This window comes from Octopus bimaculoides, chromosome 26, assembly GCF_046866305.1.
Source record: "Octopus bimaculoides isolate indiv1 chromosome 26, ASM4686630v1, whole genome shotgun sequence".
Taxonomy (NCBI): domain Eukaryota; kingdom Metazoa; phylum Mollusca; class Cephalopoda; order Octopoda; family Octopodidae; genus Octopus; species Octopus bimaculoides.
The window spans coordinates 9,354,838-9,379,463 of record NC_142953.1 but is presented as its reverse complement, the minus strand read 5'-3'; the positions used below and the strand labels follow the sequence as shown (position 1 = coordinate 9,379,463).

The window sequence follows — 24,626 nt, the reverse complement described above, 5'->3', positions numbered from 1 at the left end:
GAGAAAGAAAAGAGAAAAAAAAGTTTTTAAAAAATCAAAAACTTTGAGATAGTGTAAGAATTGAATTGAAGTAATTCCATCGATAAATGAAGATAATTTGGTCAAAGAACCAAAACAGAAACACAAGTAAACAGAGAGTAATATAGTTGAGGTGAGAAAATTTAGTATGAAGGAAGCAAATATGGCTGTCATCGTCATCATCATCATCATCATCATCATCACCATCATCATTATCATTCAACATCCATTTACCATGATGGCATGGGTTGGACAGCTTGGCAGGAACTGGCAAGGCCAGGGGTCACACTAGGATTCCATAGTTTGATTTGGTTTGGTTTTTACGGCTGGATGCCCTTCCTAATGCCAGCTATTTTACAGAGTGTACTCGGTGATTTTTATGTGGCACCATCACCAGTGCTTTTATGTGTCACCAGCACCCACATCACCAGTGCTTTTTATGCAGCACCTTGGTTTTCTCTTGTGGTTGTAGGTCTTCTTGAGTACAACAATTACACCACATATCTCAGTCTTCTGTTGTAGTTAAGAAATTGGCTTCCCAACCACATGGATTTAGCTTCAGTTCTGCTGCAAGATACTTTGGGGAGGTGTCTTTTGCTACAGCCCTGGACCAACCAAAACCTTGTGAGTGGATTTGATAGATGGAAACTGAAAGAAACTTGTTGTATATGAATATGTATATATGTGTGTGTATCTTAGTGTCTGTGTTTGTCCCCACTACCACTTCACAACCAGTGTTGATGTGTTTATATCCTCATAACTTAGCAGTCCAGCAAAAGACGCTGATAGAATAAGTACCTGGCTTTAAAAAAATAATTATTGGAGTTGTGTTGTTTGACTAAAAAATTCTTCAGGTCAATGTGCTCCAGAATGGCTGCAGTCTAATGACTGCAACAAGTAAAAGATAAAAGATAGGTGTATGTGTGTAGTTGTGAGTGTCACCATCATACAGTTGATGTTCTTCATTTCCAATCTTCCTTAAAAACATGTCTGGTCATGGAGAAATATTAACTTGGAGATAGGAGAGGGCATCTGGCTGTAGAAAATCTACCTCAACAAATTCCATCCAACCCATGAGAGTATAGACCTGTTAAATGGTCTAACTCATACCAGCATGGAGACCAGACATTAAATTATGATGATGTATTGTCCATCTGATGGACTCTATCACTTGTGGCTGCAACAGTGGTCTTGGTCTCGTAAAACTCAGTTTAAATTTTTTTTTTCTGGAAGTTGTTTATCATTCACCTCACCCTGTATTATATCAATTACACCTGCTACTAAAAGGTGATGAGCTGGCAAAATCGTTAACATCCCAGAAAAAATGCTAAGCAGAATTTCTTCCAACTTTGTTCTGGGTTCAAATTCTGCCAGGGTCGACTTTACCTTTCATAAGTACCAGTTAATCACTGGGGTCGATGTAAGTTGGAACCAATATTATTTTTAAGGCTGTGAGCTGGCAGAATCATTAGTACACCGAGCAAAATGCTGTGGCATTTTATCTGTCTTTATGTGCTGAGTTCAAATTCTGCCAAGGTCAACTTTGCCTTTCATCCTTTTGAGGTCAGTAAAATAAGTAGCAGTTATTCACTGGGGTCCATGTCACTAACTTACTCTCTCCCCCGAAATTTGAAACCAATACCACACCTGCTGCATCTGTGTTCAACCATCAATAATTTAATACATTGACCATACAACAGTGGTGATGGTTTTTATTATTATTATTACTCATTTTCATTAAACTCAAGTGCAGAATTCAGTGTCTAAATATTTTCAACCAATAGATTATTTAAACGAATTTAATTTATCACCAACCCCTAAAGGGGTGAAAGGAAATGTTTACCTTATTGGAATTTGAACATAGAACACAAAACTGGAAAAAATGCCACTAAGCAGAATGTCCAAGCGGTCATTTGTTTCTTAGTATCAAGATCAATGATAGACCTGTTTACGCTTTAGATCGAGTTTCCTCAATCTGTACAGATGTTCCTCCAATAATCCCGGTCCTCCGTTGCAGACTTCAACTCCGGGATCTGATAAGCCACTGTCAATCATTGGTCTGTCAACATATGTTGTAGCCAGTCAACCTCTACTCTCATAGCCATGCATTGGCTCCCAGAGTAGCAGATCCTTGATGCCTTTGTTCCTTACAGTTAATGCGGCTGTTGTTTATCCCTGCCCCTTTAGGGCAGCCTTAATATATCCGAGATGTTATAGTTTTAGATCTCCCAGGTTGGCTCTGATCCAACTTGTTGTTGTTTTATTGATCATCATCATCATCAACAGTAGCTTCGTTTGGGTCTGCTTTTTATCTTTTGTTTTCTTTTATCCCTTGTCTCACTCATTAGACTGTGACCATGCTGAGGCACACCTTGAAGAATCGACCCCAGTGCTTATTTTTTTAAAGCCTGGTAGTTATTCTGTCAGTCTTTTGTGCCAAACTGCTAAGTTACAGTGACATAACACACCAACACCGGTTATCAAGCGGTGGTGGGAGACAAACACACACACACACATACGCATGACAGACTTCTTTCAGCTTCTACCAAATCCACTCACAGGGCTTTAGTCATCCTGAGTCTATAGAAGACACTTGCCCAAAGTACCGTACAGTGGGATTGAACCTGGAGCCACATGATTGGGAAGCAAGTTTCTGACCACAGAGCCACACCTGCACCTGTGTATACTAAAAAAAAACTCAGGGCAGTAACCTGTAGGACAATGATAACTGGGTGATATTATTTCAACTCAGACAATCAGCAAACAGATACAGAATGTTGGTCTATTATTTCATTATACACACATACGTAACATACGTTTATAACATAACATTATCATAGATGTGTGTGTGTGTGTAGATAATGATGTGTGTGTGTGTGTGTGTACATTTATGTTTATATATTTATATCAGTACTGTGAACAAACCAATTGAGATGTAGTTTAGATAGATAGTAACACAAACGAGAAAGTTAACAGTGTGTGAAACCAATTATAATGTCACATGAATGTTTAAAATATAAGGTGAACGAACATGTGAGCTGCTAAATCTAGCTAACATAATATTTTGTCTCAGAATGTGTGTGTGTGTGTGTGTGTTTGTGTGTGTGATGTATAACAAGGCTGGTTGAAAATAATTGTCATGTCTTATTAATTGTCAATGCCTTTTGTGGTTTGCAGTTGGCAAATTGACTGCATGCAATCGAATTGACGTGTTTTCGGCAGCACACACAATATTGAAACAGTAGTAGTTATTGCATTAAAGCACCAAGTATTCTTCATTGATTCCCCTGTTGGTTGGTGGCCATTGTCTCCGATTCTATTACTGCTATTGTCACCGAGCAGTCAGTGAGACACAAAGAGAGAGAGAGAGAAAGAGACATATAAACGTATAAGCTCTTTCTTTTCCTTCTCTCTGTCTTTCCGTGGAAATGGATAGCAATGCAGGTTTCGTTATTTGAATTACCATTTTGAAAATGAAATGGAACCTCTTCTTTTGTCCTCTTTCTTCGTATTTTTCTTCTTCTTCTTCGTCTTCTTGTTCTGTCATCTTTCTTCTTCTTCTTCTTCTTCTTCGTCTTCTTCTGTTCCTACATGCCTTGTTCAATTGCTTTCAGCTGTGAGTCAGCAGACTAGCTTTCAATTCCACCCTGCCATTCTGTTGGCAGTTATGTTGTGTTGCTGAATATTAAAAAACAAATTGGAAGTATAAAAAAAATAATAAAAAAATATTTGGGAAAGAAAATAAATAAATAAAAAGTAAAATAGATAAATAAACAAACCAAATTTACCAAAAGAAAAGGAGAAAAAAACGGGAAAAAATATGCAACAAAAAAAAACAAATCAAATCAAAACCACCACCACCACCACCATCATCATCATCATCACCACTGCCACCACCAGTATTCTCTTATGTTTAGCAATTCCTCTTTGATATCCAGCATTTTACCATAAATGACACTTCAAAGCAAGACAAGCATAAAATCTAATGCAATCTTTTGAACACTACCCATATAAAATGACTCAACGTTACTGCAATCTTTCTGATCCGACGCCAATCAGCTTCTCTCTCTTTCTCCTCCCCTCTCTCTCTCACTCTCTCTCTCTCTTTCTCTGTCTACATGCCCCCCCCCCTTCTTCTGTTCCATCCTCCAGCTTTACCTCATTAGACGCGATGGATTTTTACTCTGTGGTTGGGCGTTGAGTCTGGTTTAATGGAAGCGGCGTGTTGGTGTATGAACGCAGAATGCAAGTTGTAAAACATTTATTGATTAAGTCGATAGTCTTTTGTTTCGATTCATTGCAATTTACACACGTGCCTTATTTAATTAACTCTGCTCATTTCCCTCTATGTTCCTTGTTTACAATGGCTCCACAGAATCCTGGTTTAATATTATCTTTCTACCTACCTACCTTACCGACCTATCTATATACCTAGCTATCTATCTCTCTACCTACCTACCTACCTCCCTACCTTATCTTATGCCTTACTTTTACCTATTGCCGAACACAACGACACACTTTTGTTTTCTGATCTTTTCAATAGCTCAGGATAAAATGAAAAGACAATCTAATTAATGTGCTGTTCAATTAGTTCCATTAATTACTTCACAATTTGCTTTCCTCCGCTAATTGCCTCTCCTTTGCAATCTTTGTGTCTCTTCAGCTTCGATATGCTCACATTTCATATAATCACATGTATCAAAAGATCTATATCCACACTTTTTACTGTCATGAGGACAACAACAACGATGATGATGATGATAATTATCATCATCATCATCATCATCGTCATCGTCTTCATCATTGTCATCAATCATGTCAGCAGTCTGAAAGCCAATTATTTATTCTATTCAACACTGTTGGGCCTAGTTTTCTTTACTAATGAGCCTGTCTTTCATCACTACTTTGCACCAATATATTCTGGAAACAATGATTATGGAGTGATCGCAGTTGAATAATGCTGAATATGGTGCTGGCGGTAGTAGCAGTGGTGGTGGTGGTGGTGGTGGGTGTGGTTGTTTTCGTTGTTTAGCCCTAGGTCAGTCATGTTCTCTTAGACCTATGATTAAAACTGTTCCAATTGTGACCATCCCGTCTTTTATTCTGACATGGCTTGTATTATAAGACATATAGTATAGTGGTTAGTATAAGTGGTCAACTTTTTCAGAGCGCTATTAACCGGTGTCCCCCTCAGCTTTCAACAACGAAGGTTCCAGTTGATCCGATCAACAGAACAGCCTGCTCGTGAAATTAACGTGCAAGTGATTGAGCACTCCACAAACATGCATACCCTTAATGGAGTTCTCAAGGAGAATCAGCGTGACGCAGAATGTGACAAAGCTGGCCCCTTTGAATTACTGGTACAACTCATCTTTGCCATCTGAATGAGCTGGAGCAACGTGAAATAAAGTATCTTGCTTAAGGACATAAGCATGCCGACAGGAATCAAACTCACATCACAAAAGCTGTTGGAGTTCTGATTGTTTCACCCTTCTCAGTTCTGATCCCTCAGACTTTTTCTGTATTGAAGGTTTTTTACGCAAGATGTGTGCAGTGCCTACTAGTGCTATTTTCTGTATGTTATATATACATATGTGGAGGCGCAATGGCCCAGTGGTTAGGGCAGCGGACTCACGGTCATAGGATCGTGGTTTCGATTCCCAAACCGGGCATTGTGAGTGTTTATTGAGCGAAAACACCTAAAGCTCCATGAGGCTCCGGCAGGGGATGGTGGCGAACCCTGCTGTACTCTTTCACCACAACTTTCTCTCACTCTTCCTGTTTTTGTTGTGACTAATTCAAAGGGGTCAGCCTTGTCACACTGTGTCACGCTGAATATCCCCGAGAACTACGTTAAGGGTACACGTGTCTGCAGAGTGCTCAGCCACTTGCACGTTAATTTCACGAGTAGGCTGTTCCGTTGATCGGATCAACTGGAACCCTCGACGTCATAAGCGACGGAGTGCCAAGAAAGGAATATATACATATGTTAGTCCTGATGTTTTGGTTATGTATTTGTCTGAATATTTTTTCTATCATACCCAATGCACCTACTATGATAGAAATTGTTTCAGTTTTTAGACTCCACATTTGAGATACCTCTATTTCCAGGTCTTTGTATTTTGAAAGTTTCTCTATATTGATACATCAATTAGAAAGCATTTTTTTTTGCTTGGTGATCTCTGATAACACTATCCGGCCTATTGGCCTTAGTTTCTCTATCTGTGTGTATTGGCATAACCCAGAGTATGGTTGCTTTATCATTATTATTAGGATGCAATCTGGCAGAATCATTGGTACGCTGGGCAAATGGCTTGGCAGTATTTCATCCATCTTTATATCCTGAGTTCAAATTCCGCTGTGGTTGGCTTTGCCTTTCATCCTTTTGAGGTCGATAAACTAAGTACCAGTGAAACACTGGAGTCAACTTCATCAACTAGTCCCCTCCCTCCAAATTTAGTAGATAGGATTATTTTTATCATTATTATTTCAATCAGTAGAGATGTAAGACGTTTCACGGTAAGAAGCCAACCAAGCTACAGGTCTTTCAGTTGTTGACATAACCCCGTTTAAAGGTCAAGGAAGGCTATGAGAAGACTATTGATTAAATAATGAGGGTTATCTCAGAGCACCGCACCCTACTGATTTTGACAGAGGTGCATCTGGGTACAGGAGCATGAAGTACTGGCAGTAAAGAAAAAAAAAATGTTTTAATGTGTTGAAACAAGTGAACAGATGTCCAACAGCTGTTGGATCAGCATGCACTGGGTACAACAACCTCCCCCTGCAGTTTTTGACACAGCTAATTTATTATATATAAGATATACTATTTATTATATACATTATATAATATATGTGTCTGTGAGTGTGTATGTGTATAAATACACACACACACACACACATATGTATACACACAAACACACATACATACATACATATATATAATGAAACAGCTGCAGTGAATAGATTGTGTTCTTATAGTTTTGACATTGCTAACATTTTATATCTGCCTGTCTGTCTAAGTATGTGTTTATTTGTGTGTTAGATGCAGCATAGCTAGACAGACAGATGTATCAAAAAGTTTGAATCTGCCCTAAGTCTATATTATGTTCATTTGGCCATAGTTTGCCTTGATTTCTGAAGTGTTAAGCTACTCACAGAAGAAAACTTACCCCTGGTTGGGATTTTGGTATGTCTGAAAGTCTTCCTTCAGACACCGCTACTGCTACTAGTGTTTAGCAGAATAGACTGAAAGGCAGCGAGCTGGCAGAAACATTAGCACGCCGGGCGAAATGCTTAGCGGTATTTTGTCTGCCGCTACGTTCTGAGTTCAAATTCCACCGAGGTTGACTTTGCCTTTCATCCTTTCGGGGTCTATTAAGTAAGTACCAGTTACGCACTGGGATCGATATAATCGACTTAATCCATTTGTCTGTCCTTGTTTGTCTCCTCTATGTTTAGCCCCTTGTGGGCAGTAAAGAAGTAAGGATAGACTGGAGCAGCATGAAATGATGAGCCCTAGTTTGAAAGTACTTCCCTGTAAGGAACACAACCCACAGCCTTAGAATCATGAACCCAACATTCTAACCAATAGGCTATAAGCATACACAAACATATATATATATATATATTACATACAAAAATAAGAGGAATGACCAGCAAAAGTGGACTCCTATATGCTAGAAATAGATGCCGAATCTTCAGATTTTTTTAATATGCTAGACCACTGGTTTTAATTGATTAATATCAATTTCTACCCTCATTAATAAATTATATATATATATATATATATATATATATTCTTTTCTGGAGTAGATACAAAACTTGAGATTTTGGGGGGGGGGGGGGGGGCTAGTCGATTACATTGACACCCCCCCCCCAGTACTCAGCTGGTACTTATTTTATCGACCCCCCAAAAGGATGGAAGGCAAAATCAACCTTGGTGGAATTTGAACTAAATGTAAAGACAGATGAAATGTTGCTAAGCCTTTTGCCCAGCTTGCCAACTTATACACTCAATTAAATATTAATGTCATGTAACTGGCCATATCCAATCCAAATACGTTAACTACATTATGCTCTAACCAGCCAGATCCAGCCTATCACACTTACTCTTCAATGCCATTATAAAATATACAAACACATCATCAAAATTTTGAAGCTACAAAATAGTGCATGATTAGTTGTAAGCAAAATGAATAAAAAAAAGCATTACATTTGACTGAATAATTCGAACGCTAAAGGGTTAAACAGACCAAAATATCTAACTACATTGTTGTTGGCACTCCATCCCTTATGACGTCGAGGGTTCCAGTTGATCCGATCAACGGAACCGCCTGCTCGTGAAATTAACGTGCAAGTGGCTGAGCACTCCACAGACACGTGTACCCTTAACGTAGTTCTCGGGGATGTTCAGTGTGACAGTGTGACAAGGCTGGCCCTTTGAATTACAGGCACAACAGAAACTGGAAGAAAGAGTGAGAGAAAGTTGTGGTGAAAGAGTACAGCAGGGTTCGCCACCATCCCCTGCCGGAGCCTCGTGGAAGTTTAGGTGGTTTCGCTCAATAAACACTCACAACGCCTGGTCTGGGAATTGAAACCGCAATCCTATGACCGCGAGTCCGCTGCCCTAACCACTGGGCCATTGCACCTCCACATCTAACTACATTAATTGGCTATAAACAAATCCTGTCATATCAAAAACAAACTTATATACACACATGCATTCACAATAGCTATAATATGGGAGAAGCTGATGGTTAGAGCATCCCATCTGGCTACATAATGACATTCTAAACATGTGTATAAATACGTGTATTTAATATGCATTAGAGTTATTTACCCCTAATGGCATGAGTCCAACCATTAAAGCTGGCTTTGCTGGAAAGGATTAAACTCATCTTTCGGGCTGTTTACGAGTAAATAAATGAATAAGTCTATTTATATATGTGCAGGCAATGTATATTATGTGTGCATGAATATTGTATGTGTTATATATAATATTTATGTGTGTGTGTATGTGTGATAGATATAGATGTATATATGTGTGTGTATGCTTTTAGTAGTGTGTGTGTGTGTCTCATCATCAAGTAACATCTGTTTTCCATGCTGGCATGGACTGTTTGACTAACTGATAAGTTAGAAGACTATTCTATGTACACATATATCTATATCTATCTAATTATATATGACGTTGACCACTAACGTGGACATTTAATGTGCTAGAAATAGATCACATCTTGTGTCTAAAAAGACCTAAATTGTTCTCAACATGAAATATAGCGTGATACCAAAACGTAAGCGGGGAAGACATTTAAAATCACCGAAAAGGAACATTATTAAACAGGTACCGGTTTCAAATTCAACAATCTTACCGGCTGTCTATTTCTCATATATAAAAATGTACTTTAATCCCCGGAGATTGCAGATACTGTTTCTGAATCTCTTTGATTCTTTAAATGTGCTAGCTTCCTGGTAATTAATCGATATTAATTAATATATGATTTTTTGCCATTTTTTAATAATAATTATATATGTAGATAGATAGATGGATAGATAGATAGATAGGTAGGTAGGTATAGCCATAACAAAACAGACAATGGAGCCTGATGTGGCTCCTGGCCTTACCAGCTCTTGTCAAAGCATCGAACCCATGCCAGCATAGAAAATGGACATTAAATGATGATGATGATGATGATAACAGTATACTCTTGTTTCAGTCATTTGACTGCAGCCATGCTGGAACACTGCCATTAGTCAAACAAATTGACCCCAGGACTTATTCTTTGCAAGCCTAGTACTTATTCTATCGGTCTTTATTGCCGAACCACTAAGTAATGAGGACGTAAACATACCAGCATATCGGTTATCAAGCGATTGTAGGGGAACAAACATATACACACACACACACACACATATGTATGTGTGTGTGTGTATATATATATATATATATATATACGACAGGCTTCTTTCAGTCTCTGTCCACAAAATCTACCCACAAGACTTTGGTTGGTCCGAGGCTGTAGTAGAGGACACTTACTCAAGGTGCCACACAGTGGAACTGAACCCGGAACCATGTGGTTGGTAAGCAAGCTACTTACCACACAGCTGCTCCTGCACCTATATATATATATATATATATATAGTCATCTAAGCCTTTCTCAGTTACATGTAACTAACTGCACAGTGGAGATAATACAGATGATGATGACAGTATCAATGATGATGATGATGATGATGATGATTACAATGGTGATGATGATGGTGATGATGATGGTGAATTAAAAAAACATCACAGTACCAGTTCACAATGATACCACTCCTATCATTATAACTAATAGTAACAGCGGTGATGATAGTGGTGGTGGTGGTGGTGGTGGTGGCGGTGGTGGTAGTCACAGAAACAGCAGTGGCGGCAATAATAACAGCACAAACAGCCATCACCACCACTACCACCACCACCACCACGGCCAATGCGACTGCCAACCCCACCCCCTCCGTCTGCGTAGTTTTGAATGATCATACATTATTGATTAAGCACACAGCTGATAATTGTAACTCTTGCTTCTATTGATCGCGTTTGAATTCAAGCAGTAAATTGATTTTCGGATATTAGATCAGATCAGTTTTAATTTGCATTAACTATCGCACGCTTCATGTTGCCAGTTGATATTTTTAATAACCTCGTTATCGCATTGTTATTCATTAAATTGGATTTCGTTTGAGAAACAGCACGAGAGGCCAGCCTCGCTGTGCAGTTGAGGTGCCAGCACTTTTAACCCTAACGAGGTCACAGCTTAAAACACTCGCTCTATGTGTGTGTGTGTGTGTGTGTGTGGAGGATGGTTGGACAGTAGAGTTCTTTGGGCAAGTCAGTTTGTCAGGCAAATTAAATTCTGTCTATTTTCCTGTCTCTGTCTAGTTCTTGGCAGATACATACAATGGGGATTGGAAAAAATGTCTAAATTTGCATCTCTATCAAACTTGCGGTTTTAGAAATGTAGTCTTATAGCGGCTTCGAAAACAAATGTTTTATTTTTCATTGTTCTTCCACTGAAATCATAATGTGTTTGTGTGTGTTTAAATATAGTTTGGACATATACACATCATCTTTGTCTTCCATTCTCCCAACAAAGTACCAGTCATGAACTGGTATCAATGGCATTAAAGCCCTACCCACTCTGCCATCGAAATTGCTGGTCTTCAATTAAATTAGCATCCATTATGTTTTTATCTAAGGCAGTGAGCTGGCAGAATTGACAAAGCATCAGAAAAGTGCCTTGTGTTGCTTCTTCTGCTTCTTTACAATCTGAGTTCCATTCCCACCTGGTTCAACTTTGCTTTCATCTCCCCGAGGTCAATGAAATAATGGACTAGTCAAGTAATGGGGTCAGTAATATTGACAAAACCCTTCCCTTCAAAATTGGTGGTCTTGTGTCTAAATCAGAAATTACTTATTATTATTATTATGATTATTATTTTTATTATTATTATTATTGAAATGTGCTCTTGTAAATAATAATGTATTGTTTTGGTGTCTTTTGCAGGAAACCAATAGTCCGCAGAGCTCTATCCAGATGACAGACAACTCTCTGTGCCACCAATTAGAAGAGCCCCAATCTAATGGTCCCTCTGGGAGTCTGTCAGGAGACCGCCTCAGCGATGTGAGTACCTTGTCGCAAAGCCTCGTCCTCTCTTCCCTTTCACTTCACGCTCGCTTCACTACAAGAAACAGGTAGTTGTCAGTAATTGTGTTAAAGGATCTGGAATTGGTCTTTTAGCAATGAATTGTTCCAGTTGACCTCTGCCATCTTAATGTATTATAGTGTCAGTATCTGTATATTCAGCAGGTACTTGTGAGTGGGTTTGGTAGACAGAAACTGAAAGTAGCCCTTCATATATCTTTTATCTATCATTTCTTTACTTGTCTGCAGTGCAGCCCTCCTACACTGCCTTGAAGGTTTTAACCAAATGAATCGACCCCAGGATTTATTTTTAAGCCTGGTACTTAGTCTATCAATTTTCTTTTTATATTGCTGAATTGACTGGAGGTGGTAAGCTGAAGAGCTGCACAAGGCTCCAGTGATCTGTTTTGGCTCGGTTTCTATGGCTGGATGCCCTTTCTAACACCAACCACTTTACAGTGTGTACTGGGTGCCTTTTATGTGTCACCGGCACAGGGGCCTTTTATGTGTTACTGGCACAAGTGCCTCTGACATGTCACCAGCATGTCCCTTTTATATGTCATGGGTACAGGTGCTTTTTATATGTCACTGGCACAGGTGCCTTTTATATGTCGCTTTTATGTGTCGTCAGCACAAGTGCCTCTGACATGTCACCTGCATGTGTCCCTTTTATATGCCGCTGACACGGGTACCTTTATATGTCACTGGCACAGGGGCTTTTTATGTGTCACTGACACAAGTGCCTCTAACATGTCATCAGCATGTGTCCCTTTTATGTGTCACTACCACAAGTGTCTTTTACTTGTCACTGGCACTGGCCACGAACATGATTGCTAATAATCTTATTAAAATGCAATAGGACTTTTTGTAAACATTGAAGGCTAGGAGGGTCCATTCAAGTAAAACTGGTATCAAAGGGGTCCACAGGCTAAAACGGGTTGAGAATTGCTGGTCTAAACAATGATCTTGATGATGTTCCCATGTACTCTTAATGTTAAGCATGAGCAGAGTTATCATTACCTTGTATGTGAGAGGTAGAGAGAGAGAGAGAGAGAGAGGGGGAAAAAACGAAAAAGAAAAACAAGGTTTTTCTTTGAATACCAAGTGTGAACTCTGTTGTAGTAATAAAATTTAAAGGGCTGAATATTCTACAAAAAACTTGTGAATAACTACCGACTCCTATTAACACAAACATCTCTGCTATTATTTCACTCATCCAGGAGCAATTTTCAAGATAGTGTGGATGATTGTTGTAAATTCTTTTACTTGTTTCTGTCATTTGACTGCGGCCATGCTGGAGCTCCCCCATGAAGTGTTTTTGTCGAACAAGTTTGATCCCAGGACCTATTCTATCAGTCTCTTCTGCCAAGCTGTTAAGTTACGGTGACATAAACACGCCAACACCACTTGTCAAGTAATGATGGGAGGTACAGACACACACACACACACACACACATACATATTACAATATATGTAAACAAACAAAGTTTGCCTTTTTAGAAGATTTGTTAAAATATACAGATTTGGAAGGAATCTATTCTCAAATGTAGAATATGAACAACATGTATAGGATAGATTATCCTTATATTGCAGAAAAATTTGTCAGTGGCCAGCCATGAGACTCGAACTCATATCTCTGTGATTACCGGTCAAGTGCTTTACCATTTTATATATATATATATATATATATATATATATATATATAATATAGGAAAAAAATAATAATAATAATAAGGCAGAATGCTAAACTGAAAGCATATTTTAATATAGATGTGTATATTGAAATATGCTTTCAGTTTAGCATTCTGTCTTATTATTATTATATTTTCTTTTCCTATTATTTCTCCACATGTGGTTAACACAACCCCACCATTTACTGACTTTTATATATATATATATATATGATGGGCTTCTTTTGGGTTCCATCTACCAAATCCACTCACAAGGCTTTGTTTGGCCCAAGGCTATAGTAGAAGACACTTGCCCAAGGTGCTACGCAGTGGAACTGAACCTAGAACCATGTGGTTGGGAAGTAAGCTTCTTACCACACAGCCACGAATCATAACATGGGAGAATGTGGTATTGAAATAGTGTCAGTTATTAAGTTTATGAATATCCGGATTGTTAGCCTTATCATTATAGTGTATATTTCTATTCAATTGGTTTAACTGTCTGATTGTCATCAAGTGTCTTGTTCCTTCCTATCTAACCATCCAGGAATATGACACTTGTTGATGGTCAAACCAATTGAAATCTACTGTAAATGGGGATATTGTGAAACTCCTCAGTAAAGACGAGTGAGTTTTACAGGCTGGTTGTTTGCAGTTTTAATAATAGCTGCAGCTCAAGCACTAGAGTAGTTGCAAGTGTTAAGAAGGTCAAGTGGCAACCACTATGGTCTTGGGTTCAAGTCCCCTGCAAGCCATCTTGAGTGAATGCCTGCTACCGTAACTTTGATTTGACTGAGGCCTTATGAATAGAACTTGGCTGACAGAAATTGCATGAAAGGCCATTGTATATCATCATCATTTTAATATCCAGTTGGCCATGCTTGCGTGAGTCTGACAGAGTTCGTTGCGGTAAATTTTCAATGGCCAGATGCCCATCCTGTCTTCAACCTTCACCTATTTCTAAGCAAGATATTCTTTCCAACTGACCCAACATGTTTCTGTGAAAGATTGGAAGCAAACAACACTTCTTGTAGGACAATGGTGATGCTCGTTTATAACTATTGTGCTGTAGTTATAAACAAGTAATAGTAATCTCTGTATGCGTGTGTGTATGTATGTTTTCTCTAATGTAAGTTGCGTAAAGACAAAAAAAAAAAAAAGCAGGAAAAAAGGATGCTATTTGAAGTCTCTTGTGATATTTGTTCTACACTGAGTTGCAAACACTCATTGTTAGAACTGCAGTGGACCAGTGACTGGCTTATAGGAAACTTGTAACCACAGCTGTCATTGTCCACCAAATGAGATATCAACTAGATCAATGCAAGTGACAGCCCTACAAACTCAACAAACCTATTCTCATTACCTTTTGAAATAAGTCCAGCATATTTACATAGTTATCCAAATATACCGCATGCAATTAACTTAGTATATAGCTTCTAGTTACTCTGTATATAATACATGATTAACCAGATTTATAGAACACAGTTCAGTGTATTGTATATAGTTAACTCCATGTATTTACACATAATTAACCTAGTATATTGTAATAATTACCCCAGTATACTACACAGAGTTACAACAGTATATTATATATAATTACCCCCAATATATTATATATAAGCACAGGTGCGGCTGTGTGGTAAGAAGCTTGCTTCCCAATAACTTGGTTCTGGGTTCAGTCTCACTGCATGGCACCTTCGGCAATTGTCTTCTACCAAAGCCTTGTGAGTGGATTTGGTAGATGGAAACTGAAAGAAACCCATTGTATATATATATATATATATATATATATGTATGTATATGTGTATATTTTTTTGTGTGTGTCTGTGTTTGTCCCCCTCTCCCATCACCGTTTGACAACCAGTGTTGGTGTGTTTAAGTCTCTGTGATCTAGCGGTTCGGCAAAAGAGACCTATAAAATAAGTACTAGGCTTAAAAATAATAAGTCCTGGAGTCAAATTATTCGACTAAAATCCTTCAGGGCAGTGCTCCAGCATGTCCACAGTCAAACGACCTAAACAAGTAAAAGAATAAAAGATTAATTATCCTAATATATTTCTCATAGTTAATTTAGTATATTCTCTGTTAAATGTTTCTTTTAACCCTTTACCATTTAAACCAGCCCAAATAGCCTACCTATTATGTTCAAACTGACCAGACCAGGCCTCTCTCACCTACCCTACAATGCCTTTCTAAAAATAAAGAAATACATCATGAAAATCCGAAAACTACAAGATAATGGCTAATTAATTGAAAACGATCTGAATAAACAAGCATTACATTTGACAGAGTAATCCAAATGCTATAAGGTTAAACTTTAGTCTCTGTTAGAAACAAACCGTAGTTTATATTAAGTGATTAATGAACTCCCAGCTTGTGTGAGTATCTTATTCATTAACCATGAATCTTTCTGTTGCTGCTTTTTCAGGCTAGCTCCCCTTCTTCTACTGGCAATGGTTACCAGGTTAGTATGACTATTTTGTGTGGTTTTTGTACTCTGTTTTACTCTATTTTATCATCACCTGAATGTGGAGTATACAGTATTTGCAAAAATGCTTTTAAGATGACTGTGCTGGTCTTCTCTAGCAGGTTGTGGTAGTTGGCTGTGTCCAGCCCAATTATGCTATCTGTTTTACGATGAAAGGCCAGATCTGGCCTCTCACACCTACCTTACAATGTCATTCTAAAGATAAAGAATCACATTATTGAAATCCCAAAGCTACAAGACAATGCTTATTAATTTAATACAATGTGAAGAAATAAGCATGCTATCCAGCCCACACTATCTAGTCCAAATATTGTACCTGTTTTATTCTTAAACCAGTCAGATCTGGCCTTTCACACGTACGCTACAGTGTCATCATCATCATCATCATCATCATCATCTACCATTCGCTTTCCATGCTGGCATGTATTGGATGGTTTGACCGGAGCTGAAAATAATCACATCATTGAAATATCAAAACTACCAGATAATGCATGAATAATTCAAAGCAATGTGAATAAATAAGTAATGGACAGAGTAATCTGAACACTACAGGGTTAAACTGGCTCTATCCAGTGCAAATATTATGTTCAAACTAGCCAGATCTGGCCTCTCACACCTATCCGTTAATGTCATTGTAAGAATATGCAATTACATCATTAAAATCTCAAAACTACAAAGCAATGCATGATTAATTCAACACAATGTGATTAAATAAGCATTACATTGGACAGAGTAATTTGAATGCTTAAGGGTTAAGAGCACGTTGGTCTTCTGTAATGGTTTGTGGTTGTCAGGGGCCAGTTTGTGGAGTAAAGGGTATGTTAGGTCTCACTTGTAGGTCTTCTCTACAAGTTGTGGTGATGATAATAAAGGGTTTACAGATAAAAATTTCAGGGGTTTTTTTGGTGGAGGTGGGAGTGGGGTAGTGTTTTGTTTTGTTTTTTTTTTCTTCTGATTAGACTGATTGATTTTGTGATTAAGATTTAATTGTTCTGTGTGGCATGAAGTCGGGAGGTAATTAATATTTTTTTGGTTTCTGTGTAGAGAAACCCTTTGAGGTTTTTACAGCAGTAATTCAGAAGAATTACTAACACTAATGACCACTGGGATCTAATTTGACAGGAACACCCAGTTAAGACGTAGAATTATTGTCTAAAGTCAATTGTCTGTACTAAATCCCATGATATGCTGCTGTCCTCTGTCAGTTTTAATTCATCAGATGACATGTAACACTGTTGACCTAACGAGTTAGCACAAGTAATTAGTTAATTGTCAGTGTTGGCTCAGAAGCATGGCTATTATGTTAATTAACTTCCACTCATTATCACTGGCTTTAACAAAGCTTACGGCTGTAAAATTGGTTTGGGAGGTTTTGCTGTTGTTGTTTTCACATGAATGTAAATGTAAGATAAATGTTGTTGTTGTTGTTTAACCCTCGGCCAGTCCTGTGTGAGTAAACCTAAAATCAAAACTATTCCAGCCTTGACCGCTGTTTTAAGGAGTATCTAGGGCAGTGATTTTCAACCAGGGTCCATATGGCCCTTGGGGGTTCATATAAGATTTTTTGTTAAAATTTATGAGAAATGAATTGCTTATACCTCTCAGTATTACTACTGCCTTTGTCGCCAATGTATATCTTTTAACCAGCCAACTAGCTAATTTTAGCATCAGCACCTGTCCTGGTACCACTGTAACTCTTTCTAATCAAGTGATGAGGCATGAACATCTGGCCTGGGTTTTAGCCCCATTGGTCTTTCGTTAGCTGAAATATCTCTTCTGTGCATGACACAATTATGGATGATAGCAGTGGTTCGCTATCTGACCTGGTAGATCCTGGCACTTGACATTTTGTTGCCCCTCTGTTCATCCATTCAGCTTCTGGTGATATTCATCATTGACTCATTAACTTGGGGGGGGGGGGGCTCTCAGCCCACCCTCAACGGCAGCTTGGGTTTCCCTCTGATAACAGCCTACCAATCTTAAAAGCAGGAAGAAACAAATGGATAGCAATGGTCATAGCTGTAACATCTTTCACCACAGATCTGCTGCTCAGAAGAGTTGATCTGGTGAGGGCTAAACAAAAAAACTGTCTGGGGAAGGTGGAGGAGTGATTGATTAACTATGATCTCTCTCTCTCTTTCTCTCTCTCTCTCTCTCTCTCTCTCTCTCTCTCTCTCTACCTCCCTCTCCCTCCCTCCCTCCACCAAGCTGTTGCCATTGGAAGCCAGTTCTGCTGTCCACAGACAGCTGTTTGTTTTCTCATCCATTGTATCTGATATGTTTACACATATATTAACAGGCATATTGATTGGTTGGTGGATGGTTTGGAGGGGGTGTGAAAATGGTTGTGGTGGTGGTGTTGTGACTAGTGTTAAGGACGTTTGTGGTGGTGGTGGCGGCGGCGGCGGCGGCGGCAATGGTGTACTGGTAAACTGGTACCTGCATGCAATCTTCAAAGACTAAACAAATTTATTAATAATAATCTGTTTAGTCTCTCTCTCTCTCTTTCTCTAATTATGACAAGTTGTCAAATGAGTTTTTAAGACAAACCAAGATTATATATATATATACACACATATATACATATATATATATACACACATATATACATCCATATATATATATATATATATGCACATATAAACATACATATATATACATATATAAACATACATAAACATATATATACATATATATACACACATATAAGCATACATACACATGCATATATATGCACACATATACATGTATATATATACACACACACATACACACTTATATACATATACACATATAAATATACACACACGCATTATATATATATATATATATATACACACACACACACACACACACACACACACATATATACACATACATACATACGGAGAGAAGTGGCTGGTTGTGTTGCTCAGCCGTCAATATATCAATATCTCACTGTACGACTGCCATTCCCCCCCAATCTCTAACCCCCCCACTCTGCCGCCTCCCTCTTGTTCTCTCATCGGCATTGTTAACATTGCTTTTATCGCTATTAGTAAGCAATTAACTACCAACTAGTTCAGCAGCTATCGACTGATTACTGCTCCACTCCGCCGCACTCCTCCCACCACCACATCACTCCACACACACACACACACACACACACACACACACACACACGTATTCTCTCCACTACACACATGTAGAATGTCAGGACTACATGAATATGTGGTGTTCTCTCTGCCACTGGCCAAACGACAACAGCAACAACGAACTTGTGAATTACTGCCGACTCCTATTAACACAAACATCTCTGCTATTATTTCACTCATCCAGAAGCAATTTTCTTTCTCTTTTTACGAGGAGAACGTTGAGAGCAGAAAGGGTGTTGTTGTTTTTGTTTTTTTGCTTTGCTTTGCTTTGCTTTTGTTTTTCTTGATTGCTTTTTTCTATTATTTTTTTTTATCTAATAAACTCCTGCTGCCATGATTAACATTATTATTGACATTATTTCATTATTATTGTTGTTGTTAGATTTTGGTTTTGGGTGGGTGGGGGGTCTATAAATTAAGTACCAGTTGCGTACTGGGGATCAATCTAATTGACTATCCCTGCTCCCTACAAATTCCAGGCCTTGTGCCTATAGTAGTAGAAAGGATTATTACTCTTTTACTTGTTTCAGTCATTTGACTGTGGCCATGCTGGAGCACCGCCTTTAGTCGAGCAAATCAACCCTAGGACTAATTCTTTGTAAGCCTAGTACTTATTCTATCGGGCCCTTTTGCCGAACTGCTAAGTTATGTGGATGTAAACACACCAACATCGGTTGTCAAGCGATGTTGGGGGGCGGGGGGGAACAAATACAGACACATGAGCATATACACGCACACACACACACATATATACGACAGGCTTCTTTCAGTTTCCATCTACCAAATCCACTCACAAGGCTTTGGTCAGCCCGAGGCTATAGTAGAAGACGCTTGCCCAAAGTGTCAAGCAGTGGGACTGAACCTGGAACCATGTGGTTGGTAAGCAAACTACTTACCACACAGCCACTCCTTATTATTATTATTGGCACATGGTTTAGTGGTTAGGGCGTTCCACTCACAATCTAGCGATCATGATTTCAATTCATAGACCAGGTGGTGTGTTGTGTTCTTGAGCAAAACCCTTCATGTTGCTCAGCGATCATTTCAAAACGCCTGATGCGTGATACACTGTGCACTTGTTTAGACAACATCAATTTGATGGAACGAGCAAGTTAATATACAGCTTGAACATTTGATCACTATTAACGAATCATTTGTGCAGCTCGTTTGGCAAAAGCTGAATGCTCATGCATTGTCTTTGACAGGAGAGACCATCATTATTATTATTAGTAGTAGTATGATGGCAGAATCATTAGCATGCCAGGCAAAATTTTAGTAGCATTTAGTCTGTCTTTACAGTCTGAGTTCAAATTCTGCCATGGTAGACTTTGCCTTTTATCCTTTTGGGGGTCAATGAGTTCCAGTTGAAAACTGGGGTTGATGTAATTGACTTACTCCCTCCCCCGAAATTGTTGGCCTTGTGTCAAAATTTGAAATCATTATTATTATAGATGTTTTCGATCTAGTTTGGATTGTTTGCAATCAAATTTGAATTCTTTACCATCAAGTTCGATGGCAAAGAATTCAAATTTGATTGCAAAGAATCCAAACTAGATCGAAAACATCTATATTATTATTATTATTATTATTATTATTATTATTAAGGCAGTGAGCTGGCAGAATCATTAACATGTTGAGCGAAATGCTTAGCAGTATTTTCTCTGTCTTCGCATTCTGAGCTCAAATTCCACCAAGGTTGACTTAGCCTTTCATTCTTTCAGGATCGATAAATTATGCACCAGTAAAATACCGAAGTCGATGTAATTGACTAGTCCCCTCCCCCAAAATCTCAAGCCTTGTGCCTACAGTAGAAAGGGTTATTATTATTATTATTATTATTATTATTATTATTATTATTATTATTATTAAAGCGGTAAGCTGGCAGAATCCTTAGCTTGCTGGGGAAAATGCTTAGTGGTATTTGTGCCCTTTTACATTCTGAGGTCAAATTCCACTGGGGTCAACTTTGCCATTCATCCTTCCAGGGTTGATAGAATAAGTACCAGTTGAACACTAATCAATTTACTTCCTCCCATGAACTTGCTGGCCTTGAGCCAAAATTTGGAACCATTATTATTTTTATCATTATTATTAGTAGTATTATTATTATTGTTATTCAAAATGCTTAGCAGCATTTGGTCCGTCAGTATGTTCAGAGTTCAAATTCTGCTGAGGTCAACTTTGCCTTTCATCTTTTTGGGGTTAATGAAATAAGTACCAGTTATGCACTGGGGTTGATGTAATTGACTTGTTCTCTCCCCCAAAATTTCAGGCCTTGTGCCTATAGTAGAAAGGAATCATTTGCATAGTTGGGGAAATTGCTTAATGGCGTTTCATTTTGAGTTCAAATTCTGCCAAGGTTAGCTTTGCTTTTCATCATCGCGGGCTCAATATAATAAGTACCTGTCAAGTACTGGGATTGATGTAATCAACTCACCCTCACCTTGCAAAATTTCAGGTCAGTCACCTCACGGAGGTAAGTTGGCTGAGTTCCTTTCGAGTGTTGGGCCTCACAGAGTCAAATAACCAAGACCTTTGGCATTATGCCGTGCTTGAGAAGAAGACCCATTAAGCCAAACAAAATCGCAGTCGTGGCAGATACTGGTGTCATGCAAATTGGCACCCATGCCGGTGGCACGTAAATGCACCCCGGTGTCATGCAAATGGCACCCATGTCAGTGGAGCATAAAAGCACCCATTATATTCTTGGAGTGGTTGGAAGGGCATCCAGCCATAGAAAGCACCCATTATATTCTTGGAGTGGTTGGAAGGGCATCCAGCCATAGAAAGCACCCATTGTATTCTTGGGGTGGTTGGAAGGGCATCCAGCCATAGAAAGCACCCATTGTATTCTTGGGGTGGTTGGAAGGGCATCCAGCCATAGAAAACTATGCCAAATCAGACTGGAGTCTGGTGCAGCCTCCCAGCTTACCAGCCCAGTCAAACCGTCCAACCCATGCCAACATGGACAACAGACTTCAAATGATGATGATGATGATGACGATGTGTCTATAGTAGAAAGAATTATTGTTGTTGTTTTTGTTGTTGTTACTTATTCTCATTACGTTTCTTTCTCTCTTAATCGCAGTGTGACAGTGAAAGTGGAGACCAGGTAGGACACCTTTTTTTTCTTTTCCATTGGGTTCATCTTTTTCTCTAGACTATCAGTCATGTCACCAAGGTTTATGTGTGTGGATACCTGTGTACATACACACACATATATATATATATGTGTGTGTGTATGTGCATATGTATATATACCTGTGTATGGAGATAACAATGCAAATAAACAAATAAACATGTTTGGACTTGATATATAAAATATACATATATATATACATGAATACATATATATAAAGTGATATATATATATATATATATATATTAAGAGAAACAAAAGCTGAAAATATTCAGAAGATGAACATTCATGTATAGGCATATCCCTGTATATATTTACATGTATATATGTATATATATTTTATATATCAAGCACAAGCATGTTTATTTCCTTATTTGCATAATTGTCTCCATATCTGCTCACCTGGATTCCTCTTATAGCCACTCTTTACCCCGTGGACTTAGTCCTCGATAAAGATTTCGGAGTGTAAGTTCAAATCTTTTGAGCACTACTAAGTGTTTTCTGTATTAATAATCTCTGGATCTCATCTGATGAATCTATACCTGTGTATGTATGTATATGAGTGTATATGTATATATATATATATGGGTGTGTCTGTGTATAAAAAATGCATGCTTGTCTGTGTATATATATATATATATATATATAAATTTAAATAATAGTGGTGAAAAATTGAATATTAATTTGATTAATTTCAATTTAAAACCAGTGGCCTTGCAAATTGAAAAATCTGAAGATTCAGAAAAATTATATTACATATATATAAGAAGGTTGACCACTAAGTGGACATCCATTTTGCTAGAAGAAGACCACCTATGGTCTGACCATAGGTGGTGGTCTTCTAGCAAAATGGATGTATATATATATACACATATATATATGTGTGTGTGTATGTATGTACGTATTTATCATTTCCCTTTTGTGATTCTGAATATTGACCCTCTAAAGACAAGACCTCTTTTCTCACAAGCAAACCAACCACCATCACTGGAATTTGGATAGAAGTGACAACTGCAAAACCTTAAATTTTGAATTTCAGATAATCCTTGCATACTTTTCAGCGTTCTGTTTACCAATTAATATTTTCAGAATATGAACACCAATTACCTGTTCCTTTCTTTGATAATTCCAGATGTTCTTGACTATTTCCTACACACTCTGTAACATAACGGAATGCATTTGTGATTACGGGTACACATGTAGATTTATCTCATGAGTGAGGAAGGTTTGGGTTTCAAAGCAGCTGACCCTACAATGTCTTCTTTCATCCTTTATTTTTTTTTACTCACTTCAGTCATTACACTGTGGCCATGCTGGGGCACCGCTTCAAAGGGTTTAATCGAACAAATTGACCCGAGTACTTACTTTTTAAGCCTGTTACTTATTCTGTCAGCCTCTTTTGCCAAACTGCTAAGTTACAGGGAATCGAACAAATTGACCCCAGTACTTACATTTTAAGCCTGTTACTTATTCTGTCAGCCTCTTTTGCCAAACTGCTAAGTTACAGGGGACATAAACAAACAAACTCTAGATGTCAAGCAGTGATGAGGAACAAATTCAAAAACACAAACAAACATACTTATATGTATATCATCTTTGTTGCCTGCTTCCTTTATGGTGATGGCATTGATGACTAACTAAATCAATTCTTGCATAATGGCAAGATTGTTGATGGAAGACATGCATACGAGCTTCCCCTCTCCATGCCACCAATTCTATCCAGGGGAAAGGCAAAGGTCAATACAGCTTGGCACCAGTGGCATTGCAACTCATTTCTACAACTGAATGAACTGGAGCTCAAGAACACAACATACAGCCCAGTCTAGGAATTGAGCTCAAAACATCACAACCATAAGCTCAACACTCTAACCACTGAACTATATATATATATATATATATATATATATATATATATATATATTTGATCCTTTATATTGAACACTCAATATTTCATCTACATTCAATACTTTATTTCATGGTGCCATCCATTTTTATTTTATATTATATATTGTATATTATATTATATATTGTATATTCCATATTCTATACCCCACATTGGTTCTGCAGGAATATAAATAAAACATAAAAAACAGACAGTGTTGGAACTCTTTTAAACAAAATAATATATTCCTCTATACACAATCATACAAAAAAAACCCTTTTTTGTATTTATTTTTACTCGCATATATATATATATATATATATATATATATATATATATAAACCACATATATATAAGTACACACATACATACATACATACATACACGCATAGTGTTCGTCTTTCAGTTTCTGTCTACTAAATCCACTCTCAAGGCTTTGGTAGGCCTGGGGCTATAGCAGAAGACACTTGCCCGTGGTGCTATGCAGTGGGATGAACCCAGAACTATCTAGCTGTGGAGCAAACTTCTTACCACCCAGTCATGCTTTGGCAAGCTTGTCTTTGAATTGAACTCATGACTTTACGATCATAGGCCTAACCACTAAGCCATGT

At 38.1% G+C, this 24,626-nt stretch overlaps 1 protein-coding gene across 6 annotated transcripts in view; it reads left to right on the top strand.

Annotated features, from left to right (window-relative positions):
- The window catches only part of LOC106868878 (uncharacterized), a 702,504-nt gene that overhangs the window by 511,489 nt on the left and 166,389 nt on the right, over window positions 1-24,626 (top strand). For 5 of the 6 annotated variants that reach the window (XM_089342546.1, XM_089342544.1, XM_089342547.1 and 2 more), the window contains 3 exons: window positions 11,565-11,681; window positions 15,801-15,836; window positions 22,083-22,106. In XM_089342546.1, the coding sequence (XP_089198672.1) occupies window positions 11,565-11,681; window positions 15,801-15,836; window positions 22,083-22,106 (177 nt within the window). The remainder of the gene's footprint in view (window positions 1-11,564; window positions 11,682-15,800; window positions 15,837-22,082; window positions 22,107-24,626) is intronic. The other variant, XM_089342545.1, reaches the window with a different exon arrangement.